The 14,345-nt window shown below is 39.8% G+C and overlaps 1 protein-coding gene across 5 annotated transcripts in view; it reads right to left on the reverse strand.

Annotated features, from left to right (window-relative positions):
• Window positions 1-701: 701 nt before the first annotated feature.
• The window catches only part of tango2 (transport and golgi organization 2 homolog), a 32,372-nt gene continuing 18,728 nt past the window's right edge, over window positions 702-14,345 (reverse strand). For 4 of the 5 annotated variants that reach the window (XM_020706181.2, XM_011479519.2, XM_020706180.1 and 1 more), the window contains 7 exons: window positions 13,042-13,130; window positions 11,535-11,654; window positions 11,316-11,433; window positions 2,540-2,607; window positions 2,168-2,321; window positions 1,825-1,929; window positions 702-1,659 (listed from right to left, as the gene is read on the reverse strand). In XM_020706181.2, the coding sequence (XP_020561840.1) occupies window positions 1,539-1,659; window positions 1,825-1,929; window positions 2,168-2,321; window positions 2,540-2,607; window positions 11,316-11,433; window positions 11,535-11,654; window positions 13,042-13,130 (775 nt within the window). In that variant the 3' untranslated portion in view covers window positions 702-1,538. The remainder of the gene's footprint in view (window positions 1,660-1,824; window positions 1,930-2,167; window positions 2,322-2,539; window positions 2,608-11,315; window positions 11,434-11,534; window positions 11,655-13,041; window positions 13,131-14,345) is intronic. The other variant, XM_011479520.3, reaches the window with a different exon arrangement.

Below are 14,345 nucleotides of genomic sequence, written 5' to 3' on the forward strand. Positions count from 1 at the left end.
ATTCACAGAGCAGGCCTTTGCATTACTAAGCTAGCCATGAGGCTAACACGTTTCCTCCACATACATACAATGACCAGCGAGTATCACAGCTTTTAAAAGTTGAATTGAAGAACTTCTCACCGATATAATTTGCACATTTGTCTCCTGTTGGTGATTTAACCTCCTTTCCTCGATTATTTTCTCCTCGACGTGCGGCCATATGGCTTCGATGGCAACCCCGCCATCTTGGGGAAAAGCGAAGCGGCTAGCCAATTTATGTCCCGCCTGCTTGCGCCAACGTTCGCGATGATTGATAGGTCATCGGACCAATCACCACACGTTCGGGGATTTTGTTTCAGCCAATGACTGAATAGTTTTAGAGATCGTTTATCTTAAATCACGAAAGGTACATCGCACCAATCGACACTTATTGTTAAAAAAAAGTAATTATATTATTCCATCTTTGACAAAGTTGAATGAAAGGTAATATATCAACTGCAAAACCTTAAATGTTTGCAGGTATCGTGCTTTTTAATGGTAAATTAAAATACATATTTTTAACAAGTTTTATTTCCGTGTTAGCTATTTGAAAATATTTTATTCATCAGGCAAATAAAAAAGTACACGGGGAACAAAAACTGCAATATTCAAAACGGCCAGTTGGGGACACTGTTTACAAATTAAGTTCAGTTGGCGGTGACAAACAGCACGAGGGAAGAAGCTATTTAAAAATACATGTTTATTAGGGATGGGCATTGAAATGACTGTCACTATCAATAAATACCAAAAATATCTAAGCCCACTGCATAACTTAGATTAGGAGAGAAGCCTATTAAGGAAATAAATTACATTTTAACCAGCTGCATTCTTCAGATTATGAAGATAAAAACTAACCTGATGTTTTGAAAGACCTTGAATGGATTTTTTTGTTATCAAAAATAATATTTCACAACCAATCATAATCTTAAAGCTTTACTTAGCTTGTTAAAAAATATATATTTTCAATGTATTGTTGCCTTAGGGTCCAAACACCCGGATGAGCAATGAGATAAGAAAGATAAATACATTTAAACAAATCCAGAGAATCACACAAAGCTTTGATGCCTCAATGCAAATGCCTGTTTGGATAAATGATTTTTGTTTTTAAGTAACTATAAATTACTCTGCTACAGAAAAAACTGGTGTTTTCACCTGAAACGTTTTGATCTCATCCAGTAACAACGGTTTCCTAAAACTGTGGCATACGATCCCCGTCATCGATTCAAGGAAAAACAGCTGACACAGAAAATAATATATTTCATCCAAAAATTCTATATTTGTATATCTGTAGAAGATCAAACTAAAGAAACTTAACATTTTTGTCAATTATTGTTTGCACAAAAAATGCTCTTTGGCTTATTTGTTGTAAAGGAGCACACAGTTTTTATATGTACTTTAGTTGATATCAAGAAAATCATCCTCCATGTTGACATGATGACGAGCCGCTGAAGGACAGCAGCAGACAGGAGTTGAAGGACAGGTGTTGCAGAAAGGCACAGTGGGTCTCATTTTTCTTGACTTTAATCCTGCAGGTTGAACTGGAAAGAACTGGTCCTCCATTTATTTGCATCACTGTCCAGCATGGTGCGCTCTGTGAAGGTGACATTCCCTTCTGCATCTATAAGAATGACTGTATTGGTCCTAAGTGGGCAGATTGACAAAAAATGTGATCATTCATTTCACGGAATCAAGACAGCTGTTGTATTTTCAATTGAATGAAGCAAAAGGGCAAGCTTGTGTGACAGGCGCCAGAAGTGGAGACAAACATGATAAAATTAGAGTGGACTATCGTTAGAAGACACTGACCTTGTGCCGTAATTAGGGGTGCGGACAAACACAGATGACAAAGCTTCGATCAGTGGCTTACTGTAAAAACTTCCATGGCTTTCCAAAATTGGATCAGGTATATTCCTGTCAAAAAAGGAGAGAAAAAATGCTGAGAAAGGATTTTCCTCACTTTTTAATAATGTCTGGTGTCTGCAAGCTGACAGGAAGGACTCCAGGAAATTACTTTACTAGGTCAAAACAAAGTCACTTCTAAGTGCAATGTAAAGGAGATGCAAAACTTTTATATTCAAGAAAAACTAGTTGGGATAAATGCAAGTGTGATTTGATTTGGGGGAGATTGAATGAGCTCTGCATCACTCACAGCTCTTCATTATTAAGGACAGTGAGCAGCTCCTGCACCAGTCCGTCACAGGACAGAGACTGGTCATTGACGATGTTGGTAAAGTGCTGCTTGCCTTGCAGCAGCTTCTTCCATGGAGTGTCCAGCAGAGAATTACTTAAACCATAGATTCCTGCTAAGGAACACACAAAAATATATGATTAAAAAAGAAGCCTCATTAGTCAAATTTGCTTGTGTTCTTTTTGCTGCATCTTTCAGCTAAGGACACCATCTTCAAACATTATCAACACTGAAATGTCAGACTTACTTTAATAGGCCAAAAGCAGAGAAAGGAGATGATTGTGAAAAGGATAGGTTTCTACAGCAACCATAATAAAAAAAAAAAATGCAGACCTGGATTTAGACGGATGGGTTCGGGGCTCCCTCTGTTTCCATAGTAACACAGTGTGTCTTGTTTGGCTCTGAATAAAAAGCATTGGGGAAAATTAGACCTTACATTTTAGGTAATTAAACATGTTTATGCCCAGATATGAATTATATGTCAAGAGTTATTGCACGTCTATGCCAATGGAGTAATTGCAGCTACAGCAATAACTGTGTTTACAAGAAAATTCAGTGGGATATGTTTACAAATGAGGCCTGGGGGTAGAAAAAAGAAATGTGAGCAGACCAGTAAATACCATATTTGGCACAACAAATGGATTTCTCTCTCTTAAGACCAGGAAAAAGAACTAAAAAGATTGTTTGATTTCAGGAACCCACTAAACATGAAAAAAAACCAAAGACCCGATCACTGTGCTGAACTAAAAGGGCAGGTGTAATACTTCAGAAAAATCACAGATGCAAGCATTATTTTACTTCCGCAGACCTATCTGGTCATGCCACCAGAGATCCCTCCCAAAACCTTTACATAGAAGATGTCCCTTTTAAAAACACCTATGCAACATCTAGAGGAATAGGTTATGGCTTTAGCACGCTGCGTGATCAATTATGACCAAATCCGTGTCATCCAGCTTTAAAGACCCACTCCAATGAAAATGTGAGTTTTTAACATGTTCTTGTGGCATATTTCTGATGATGGAGGACATATATTTAAATAAAATATAAGTTCAAAATTGCACTTCTGGATATTTCTTTATTCAAATGTTGTGAATCACGACAGGAAAAAAAGCAGGTGGAAAAGTTTGTTTTTGTGATGTAGAAAATACACTGGGTGGGCCACAAGCTCCCTGCTCTGCTCTGCTCTGCTCCATTCTGATGCATCCACTCATAGTTTTGTTGCAACAGTAATGTTAGGTAGGAGCTGTAAGATAGCTTGAAAGCATGTAAACAGAGAGCTCAGTTGTTAGTGACTGAAAGAAAGTGGATGCAGACTTGCTCTGTGCCAACATTCCCGCCCACAACTATAAGGTGAATAATTAATGAAGTACTGGTGCTCTGCAGGTTTTTTGATTTTGGCTAAAAACAGCATAATCAGAAATAAAAGACCAGTATGAACGTTTTTGCAATTGATGATTGGACCGTGACTTTAAATGTGTTCTTACTAAGAGCTTGAAAGGCAAGATAAGTTGGGCTAAAAGCAGACAGACGTTTTTCAAAGAAACCTTCAAAACAAAAGCAGGTGGCATAATTTTGTTGACTCCACATTAAAGCATAAAACAGTGAATTTAATGTTAAAAAAACCGTAAATTTGGTAATTTTTTTAGACAATACAAGTATTTATCCAGTTTGTTTTTATAGCAAAATGTGTTTTATTTTCTAATTCCACATTTTTTCCAGTTAAGCATCCAGACATTGGTAATTGTATTCTGAAAACCCAAATTTCTTGAAAGGAAGAAATCTGATTATTTGATTCATATTTCAAAGAAAAGGATGGTCTAAAATCAGTTGTTAAATATTAAATCTAAAATAACAAGGACCCTATAATACCTGAATTCTAATGTGCTTAGAAAAGGTTTTACTAAAAGCATCTGATCATGTAGTTTTCTTTGTGCATGTTCATATAAAAAAAAACAAATCAAAAGAAAGGAAATGAAGAGGGTGGAGTGCTGGAATATGGGGAGAGAATAGATCAACAGGAAATCTTCAAAGCCGGTGAATAATAAGAAGAAGAAAAAAAGGAAATTCAAGACCATCATCTTCTGTTCTATACTCAAACCCAGACACTGGCTGTGCTCCTGTGGTGAAAATGAACACAGCAGTGAGTGTAGCCGCTGCCTCTACAATAGCTGTTCAATGAGAAGCAGATGTAACCCGAGAGGATATGTAAGCTGTAGAGCTTGCATTGGTGAGCAAACACAATACCTGAAATACGTTTTTATATTTACCTGAGTTCTGAAACCACAATATCCTGAAGGATCTGGTGTCTGTGTTTACACTTTTTTAAACTTTGTATCAGATTGACTTCAGAGGCTTTGGGGCAGAAAGTTGCCATTTGAAACTGGCCAGAGAGTTTGAAGACGGTGCATTGGGTGGAATTGGGCTGAGATGAAGAAACGGTAAGGGTTTGAGACAACTGGGCAAAGAAAGAGCAAACGTAGAAGAGTCGAAACAGTTTTTTTTCTCTCTAGTTTTCCAGTAGAAAAGCAATCGCTCTGCTGGCTGGTTTTAAAGAGTTCTCCAAACAGAGGTCCCAAAGACATTTGCAAGCAATCTGCAGGTATTTTGTTGGGTAGGAAAAGACTAAAGTCTTCTTTAGTTGAATTTTTCTGCAAAACAATTCTCAACACATTGTACAGAGCTTTTCTACCCAGTGGTACTAAAAATGCTTTTACATGGCTTCCATTCCCAGACCTCGTCATACACCTATTACGCAACCCACTGGAGCATCTTGTCCAAGGACACTTTAATATGCTGTAGCAGGTATTAAACCCCTGACCCACGGCTGAGAAACAACTCCTCTATCTCCACAGCTTCCCTAACAAGTATTCTAGTCCCAAGATGATTTATAAATTATTCATGTTATTTGCACTGAAGTGATTTTAAAGGGTTTTCAGTAAAGAAATGTAAACATTGACTGTATAAGAGAACTGGACTGAGCGAGTGCAAAGCCACACATAGAAAATGTTGGAGCCAAATGACAGCGATTGGTCCGAGTCGGTCTGAGTCAACGATTCTATGGCAACAACTGTCACCAATCAGGAGTAAGCTTGTTGGAAGTCCACACCCCTTCCACTGAAAGCGGGCTCGAGAGACCATCAATCAAACATTGAGGTGGGCACTACATGCTTTTATCAAAGCATTTGATTGGCCAGTTCATAACATTAATAACTTGTAATAAAATAAAAAAATAGGATTAGCAAGAACATGTTAAAATAGGAAGTAGAGAAAGAATGTTTATACTGACAAATAGAATGAATAGGTAACAGCTGTTTATTTTTCTATAGAAGTCTATGGGATTTTGGCTTCTTGAAACCACCAGGTACAGTATTTCCTTTAGAAACGCGAGAGGTTATTCAGTCCAGTTCTCTTGTACAATCAATGAACTTAAGGCTGAGAAAGTGGTCATTGTAAAAAATTCTTCTCAACATTTGGTTTACATCATATATATTTACCTTTCTCTTTATTTAAACCAAAGCCTAATCATCCCAAAGATGATCCAGGCTGTTAAAGTTAAAGGTCACTTCTTTGGGAACAAAACAATCAGTTGGACGAGTTAGTAAAGTTGATTAGGCTCTGTCAGTTTACTGGTGGCTCAATACACTGAAAGTTGCATTTCGTGTTGGGGGGGGGGGGGGGGGGGGGGGCTTTTACGTTTTCTCTTTCCATAGTAAGAAATATTAATAGTGAGTGGAGACTATTGACTGTATACAAGACAAGAATACAAGAAATTTGCAACTAAATTGACTTAATTTTGTTGGAGCTGGAAGTAAGTCTTTTTCTATGGGTGACGTCAGACTCTCTTGGTCCTGTTCTCAGATACAGTCAATGGTGGAAACCAAATCCTCAAGAAGATTGAAAGAAAAAGAAAAAAAAACATGACTTTTGTTCATTTTTAGATATACAGTACAGACCAAACGTTTGGACTGTACTGTATTAATCTTTAAAGACATTGGTCACCCCTTAAAAGCTTAAATATGCTGTTGATTCCACAGCACTTAGTTTGAAATACATTGTGCTATAAGTTGTATTTTATGTAATGTTATAAAAATGTGGTCAACTGAAGTTACGACTGTTATTTACTACATAAATCTACAGAAATAATTTTTAAGCAAAGATTTTTGCAGAATTTGACAGCGAATAACCGGTATGCATTTTAGAGATAAAGTCAACATGTTGGTGAAGCTGTTGACTCCCCGCTTATTAAGAAATATTAAAGAAGAAATAAGTGCCAAAACAAGTGCAAAATGTGTTTTCATATAGGTTTGGGCTTACTTTTATAGTCTTGTTATTTCTTTCATTCATTTGATTCAGAACATCAGCACAAAGAACATCAACATTTGCAAAATGTTCCTTTAAAAGTATCATCTGGAAAAGGAGAAGAATTTACAGAGGAAGTTTTCTTTCCCCTCTTTTAATGAACTTAAATATTGCAGAGGTTTTTGCCTTTAATTGAAATTGTTTTTTGCTGAATACAGACCGGAACATTCTCATTCATTCCATTACAGCAAAATTACTTCTGATGTCTTTTTGTCTGATGCTAACACGTTTAATCATATAGTGGCTAAATGAGTCAAATCTAGACTCTCTGATTCTAAAAAAACAAAGATATTATAATGCTGGTAAGAGTGGCTTAATTTTTTTTTGGGAAATGGGAGTCTATTTTTATTTTTTTCATTCATTCATTTTCTATTCTGTTTAGTCCCTTTCGGGGTCACAGGGCTGCCGGAGCCTATTCCGGCCACTTGTGGGCGAAGGCAGGGGAGTTTATTAGCAAACAAATAACACGTAATTATGACTGGTTAAAATAGGTAAAATACTACCACAGATAGTTAAAATTCTAAGAGTTTTAAGATCTTTCCATGCCACTTTAGAAAAGCCTGTAAGCAGAATACCAAGGTCTCCTATTTGTTAGTCTTTCATCACATTTTGTGAGGCAATAATAGTGAGCCAGTCTTAAACCTGTTTTTAATAAAAGAACTATCTTTTGTTTTGACAGAAAGTAGTTCTGATGGACAAACGGCTGCAAATATATTCATTGAAACAGATGGTGTCTGGGCTTTGGCTATGTAGAAAGAATAACAAAACCGGGAGCAAAAATTGAAGTTAGAGGAAAGTCATTACAGAGTCTGGGGAGCATCAATTAGATCCTATCTGAAATCATTGTTTAAATATGTAGAACTTCAGCTCTCAAAAGAAAAGCCTCAACGTAATATTTGGGGAAGTGAAGGTCATCAGTACCAGAATCAGACATTCTGCAGTATTTTACTGCACGTCTCTTATATGCAGTCAGGATGATATGACATGGCCAACCCTGACTTAATAGACAGAGAGGAAACATCCTAACCCCCTTACCACTACTAATAGACGTTTCTGGTTACAGATGAGTGAGAAACCCTATAAAGCACCCTCCGTCATCCAATATGTAGCTATTGATTCAAAAAGAGAAAGGAATCCTCCTTGTCTAGGTACAGCTGGACGCTGTAGGGGAAAACACATTGACAGATTTTTTTACCTGATAACGTGGTTATTGTAGCTGCTTAATTGAAAAATGTGTTTCCATTAGGAAAAAAATGTCAATACAAAATTACATTTAAAACAGAGTTTATGATTGAGTTTTCTGTTTGGCCACTAACAATGCTAGTACTGGTAAATAGAGGAGTAAATCACGGGCCATCCATCCATCCATCTTCCTCCGCTTATCCGGAACCGGGTCGCAGCGGCAGCAGACTGAGCAGAGATTCCCAGACTTCCCTCGCCCCAGCCACTTCCTCCAGCTCCTCTGGGGGGAACACAAGGCATTCCCAGGCCAGCCGAGAGATGTAGTCTCTCCAGCATGTCCTGGGTCTTCCCAGGACACGGGCATCCGGACTAGATGCCCGAGCCACCTCAACTGGCTCCTTTCGATGTGGAGGAGAAGCGGTTCTACTCCGAGTGGCCGAGCTTCTCACCTTATCTCTAAGGGAGCTCCCCGCCTCCCTGCGGAAGAAGCTCATTTCAGCCGCTTGTATTCGGGACCTCGTTCTTTCGGTCATGACCCATAGCTCATGACCATAGGTGAGTATTGGAACGAAGATCGACCGGTAAATTCAGAGCTTTGCTTTTCGGCTCAGCTCTCTCTTCACCACAACGGGCCGATACAGCGACCGCATAACTACGGACGCCGCTCCGGTCCGCCTGTCGATCTCACGCTCCGGTCTTCCCTCACTCGTGAACAAGACCCCCAGATATTTAAACTCCTCCACCTGGGGCAGGGAGACTCCACCCACCGAGAGATGGCAGACTACTTTTCTCCGGTCTAAATCACGGGGCCATCAGACATAAATAAATAAAAAATTGCTGTCAGCTAATCATCCTTGCCATGAATTACATCACTTGATTAACATGCAGAATAGCCAATCGAACATCCTCTGATACATAAGTCGCCAGATATGGAGTTTTTCTTACTCCTAAACCTTAGAGAGGTGTGAGCGCTCAGCTCCAGACTCATAACCGTGGATTTAGCCGCTAGCGTGCCAAATATTTTCTCGGCAGGTCAAAAAGGACCTTGAACAGAAGGCACATGGAATGTCTTTGTTGTCAGCACGTCATGTGCTGGGGCGTAGACATAACAACCACCAACACATGGGTCCAATTCAACAAGCTGTTGAAGAAAAAATGACAGAAGAACTTTAAGAAGAACACAGGCCTACAGCTAGGCCCGTAGGACCATTTGGCGCTGGTCATTTGTAAAGTAGCTCGCTTGCCAAAAAAGTGTGGGCACCCCTGCTATAGAAGCTTGAGCCACTTCACAATAAAGTGATTGGTGAGAAAAACGTCCGGAATGAGAAAATCAGCGAGTAGAGATGTGAGCTGATTTATGGAAGTACTCAACAGTAGGGTTGGGCGATGTCCCTTAAATTGGCCGTTGACGATGTTTGCTGTCAACCATCGGGATGGACGATGACATTGTCGGGGGGGGGGGTATTTTTACATTTTTCGTTCTTATATAACTGCTATTCGTTTTTTTGCTTTTTTCTTTTTATTTCCCAACTAATGACTCATCCGCGATGATCCAGTATAAACTGAGGGAAGTGACTTTAACAAAAAAAGTAACAAACAAAATAGAAAAGAAGTAGTCCGCTCCCGCACTTCCGGGGGAATGCGGACTTACAGCTTTGTGTTTGATGGGAAGGGGGGGGGGTACATGAGCGGTATGTGTGGAAGATTTAAGACTGCGATCCGTCCCGCAGCGCTAGGGGTACAAGCAACCGAACTCAGAACCGGGTCTAAAAGTGTGTGTCCGAGCACAGCTCGGATCGTCAGCACACACAGCGGTTTGAGCTTCAAACGCAGAAATGTCGCTCAGTCCTTAGAAAACATTCAAACAATCACGCGGATTTGTGTTTCCAGTCGTGTCCCGACTAAATAAAGGCTGATGTTATTCCCAGCATGCAGCGCCACCCAAAGCTAATGTTGTTAGCCCGTGTTAGCATACTGCTAATCCTGGCTTCGTTCAGAAAAAGCACTGACCACACGGATTAAAATTCAAATGATGAGCGAACAGGTGTTTCATAATAACCGTAACATTATTAAAAGCACGTTTAGAAGATCATCTCGTAGTTTACCGAGCTGACATGTTAATGTATATAGCCGCTCGGCGCTGTTTAACAATGTTTTGTACTGAATTGTTACATTCAATAAAGTTTGAAAAAAAAAGCCGCTCGGCGGAATTTATATCCTTCCGGTTTTCAAACCCTACTGCGCATGTGCGAATGATTTATTCCGACGGAAAGTGTGACCTTAGTGAACGTTTTTATATTCTGAAAACATTTTTCTGGGCCCATGTACACGGTTGGATTCTAATCCGACCATTGATCCCATCAAGATATTTTGCACATGTAACCGCGGCTTATGGTGTCGAAGCGCAACGTGGCGGGGGCGTGGCATCACGACGGTGGTCTCTCCATCAGGATGTCAGTCACCCATCACGATGGACGATGATATCGGCACAACCCTACTCAACAGTGTCACACAAATGAGATGAGCTACTTCTGGTTATGAGGAAGTTTCAGTTAGCTTTCCTGTAGCAGTTGAAGTTTTCAGATTGAAAGGGACAGATTTTATTCTTCCAATATTTATACATGAGATAAAAAAAATCAGAATAAGAGAGTCTGATTAAAAAAAAGATGAAGTTTGTTAGTTTGTTAGTATAAATACAAGGATGTTAACCCCCTCCAAGGCTGCAGAGTTATATTATGTCATCGTCAAGCTAAAATAAAAGTTTTTTTTTCCAAGTTGTCCATCTGCCAATGTAGTTACCAATAAAAAACAGTCATTGACATTTAGACATATTTTTAATCAGAATTTTATAATACAGAGTGAAAATGAAAGATGAATTTATCTTATAGTTCCTTCCTTTCTGAATCACCTCAGATATTTCATATAGTTAGCTCTGATTCTTTATTTTGTCATCTTTTCATAGGTTGGTGAAGGACACCCCTCCTCTGCCTTTGTCTCACTGATGCATTCACAGGACAGGAGGGTTAGAGCCGGTTTTCATTCTGATCAAGCCTACTGCTCCTCGCCGACAGGCATCAACGCCCATGTCCATGCTGCGGTCAACCAGGACTTCCACCCTGACAAATATCTTTGACCCGACCTTGATTTTATTTTCCTTAGTTGACCATTAATTCAGTCAAATAGACAAGTGAGAGAAAAAGGAAGAGCAATTTGCAATAATTACTGCACTTAAAATGTATTCCTCTACAGCTCTGAAGTACAACCTGCTTTTGAATTTTAATACCATCATGTTGTCAGTTCAGCTTAGTGCAAGAAAATGTATTCTTTTTTGTAATTCTCCTCCTTCTGCTTGCCAACAAACTGCAGCTAAGAAGCTGTTTTATGATTTCATTCAAAGAGGGAAAAAAGCTTCAAGACGGGAGGTTTCAGAGCAGCTTCTCCCTACAATCTTTTTTGCAATGAAATTGTAGAAAAATAGCTTTAAAGCAGACGCCTGCTTTTTGCAGTACAATGGTCATGGTAAGAGAGGGCCACGCATGCAAGGGACTTCTGCACACCTTTCACTCACTTGAAATCTGCTGTGATGAGGTTGAAGCCGTTGTAGAGGTGTCCCTCTGTGGAAACCTTCTTCAGGTACGAGTAGCTGTCTAAATCCTTCTCCATAAGGTAGTTGGACACTAGAAACCCTGCAGGTGAGAAGATTCAAGCAAACATTTGATATAAAAAAGGCTTAATGGAGAAATAACAGTGGATTCAAAGTATATAATTAGAAAATGCAATGCAGTACCTCTCCCTGCTGCATCAGAGTTTTGATTTCCTTCCATATAATTTGTGAGTGCAGCCAGCTTGCCTCTTTTGTTGATCCCCAGCCATGACCCACCTTCTTTTCCACACTCCTGATCCAGTCCTGACAGACAGAGAACACTTTATTTCGTCTTTTTTAAAGTGTTTAGTGAATAATTATGGAAAAAGTGAATTTACATGAGTCACTCATTTTTCAGAGCAACCTCTGGGGCTTTATTTTGCTAAAACTATGCACTTTTCTATTTGCCTTCTTCTTTATGATATTCCCACATTCCCTGCTGATCAATGGAGACAGCCCCTTGTTACAGAGATGCTGACCAATCGAGCTAAACTGTTTTACTCCTGAGGGAGGCTTGATAGTCAAATTCCACTGGGAGCAATTGCTTACTTCCCTTCTCGTCATGCTACATCTCCTTCACGACCCTGGCGCTGCCCTCCACCCACTCTCCTGCCCCACTGGTCCCAGCTCGGAAGATAAGGCAGCCCCATTTATTCCTGCCACATCACATAAAAGCAGCCATCAATTAAAGAGCCACGAGTGGAGTTGTGACCCCTCTATTACAGAGCCAAAAGGAGACTGATGAACAATGAGGCTGTATCTGTGTTTCCTCCTGCAGAAGGAGAAAAGGACGATTGATTGCTTCAGCTAAGCTATGGTGTGTATTAGGCATCATATAGCTCACTGTAAATCTGTGGTGGAAGAGAAGAATACCTGCTGCAAGGTCCAGATGTGAAGGTATTCAAACCCCCCTCTGAAATTCTAATCATCAAACTGAGATGATAGTTTCAGGTGTTGTTTAAAGTCCCACATCGATCATCTTTTGATCTATTGTAAAAGTGTTTCCAGTGGTTTTTTAATTATGATTATGCTAAATTGTAGCAAAAAAATAAATAAAAAACCTGTGTCATTTTCTAGGTCTAGGACATAGTTTCTGCAGAGCGGCAGGAGATCATTAGAAATTTTCCTCTGTTGTAGGTGGGATTGTCGGTGTGTAGTAAGCCTTCCTTAATTTCCCATCATCCCTTTTTTTAACACTTTCTCCCACTAGCTTACAACTCCTTAACAACCCCAAGCTAACATTACCGCTGCATCAAAAATGGGGAACAATATTGGAGCTATCCAGCCGTAGAGTTTTGAGCCAAATACCAGCTATCAGCTTAGATGAGAAAAAAAAAACACCTTCATGGATTTATTTGTCTGCAAGTTGATGCATTAGAATGGAGCGCAGCGGGGAGCTTGTGGCCTACCGATTGTAGTTTGTAACAACTACAAGCTTTATCAAATGCCATGATTTGATTAAAGAAATATTTAGAAACAGAGTTTTGATCCTAACTTTCTTTGTACACATCCTTCATCAAAAGAATTACTCTACAGAAACATGTTAAAACACCAAAAACACAGTTTTCATCGAAGTGGGACTTTTAAGTCTGTAACCATGAATGTTAACAAGCAGGAAGTCTTACATCACTAATCTAAGACAGCCACTCACCACTGAGGATCTCCCCGTTGGTTCCCCAGAAATGTGCCACTTTTGATGGTCGGTTGTAGACCTCGTCTCTATTTGCAGCCAAAATTAGTCTAAACAGAAATGAGTGGAGACAAAGTTAGTTTGATGAATTGTAAAGTCTTTTGATCAAACTACATCAAAAAGCATGAAAACTTCTGCTCCTTTTTAAATCTGAGCTCTTGACTGTCAATAAAGGTGGACAAAATAAAAAAATATTACAAATAAAGAATTCAACTTGTGAATAAACTGTGCGTTTTATTGTGGTTTAGAGATGGAAAAGCCTAACAGCACCACCATTTACATCATTTACATTTGCATGTATAAATATCTTAGTTATGTTTGATGTATATGTATATTTTCATATACATATTGTGTGTAGTCTTTTGTTTTTGTTTTGATTGATTGAAACAAACAAAAAAAACAAAAGCAAACAACAGAATAAATTACAGTATATATGAAAGAGCAATGAGGTGAAGTGAGTACATTAAATCACTTTTATGATCGAAAAAAATTAATAAAAAGTTGTCAAAAAGGGATCAAGATCACATTTCCTTATCTGTCACCAAAATGTGTCTAAATATGTGAACTTTGGGTGGATTTTAAATATGCCAAAGAGCTTAAATAAAAAAAATGATGTTAGTAACAGCAATAACATAAGTGGTGTTAAATGTACTGGAAATATTATCTTACATCAGTGTCAAAATGTCAATATTATCTCATTCAGCCCGTGAACCGCCACCTTAACGTGGTGGGGGAGTTTGAGAGCTCGAGTGATCCCAGAAGCTCAGCTGTCGGGGGCTTAAGCCCCTGGTAGGGTCTCCCATGGCAGACATGTCCTGGGTGACGAGCCAGACAAAGAGCGGTTCAGTACCCCCTGATGAAAAGAAAAATCAAGGACCGATTACGTCGCCCGGATTGGCGTCACCGGGGCCCCACTCTGGAGCCAGGCCCGGGGTTGGGGCTCGCAGGCGAGCGCCTGGTGACAAGGGCTCTTCCCACGGGCCCCGGTCGGACATAGCCCGAAGGAGAGACGTGGGACCACTCTCCCATGGGCCCACCACCGTAGGAGACCTCAAAAGGGGCCGGTGCATTGTAGTTTGGGTGGCAGTCGAGGGCGGATGCCTCGGCGACCCAAACCCCGGTCATGGAACTTGGCTTTTGGGACATGGAACGTCACCTCTCTGTGAGGGAAGGAGCCTGAGCTGGTGCGAGAGGTTGAGAGATACCGTCTAGATATAGTCGGGCTCACCTCCACACATAGCCTGGGCTCTGAAACTCAGTCCTTA

This window comes from Oryzias latipes, chromosome 9, assembly GCF_002234675.1.
Source record: "Oryzias latipes chromosome 9, ASM223467v1".
NCBI lineage: Eukaryota > Metazoa > Chordata > Actinopteri > Beloniformes > Adrianichthyidae > Oryzias > Oryzias latipes.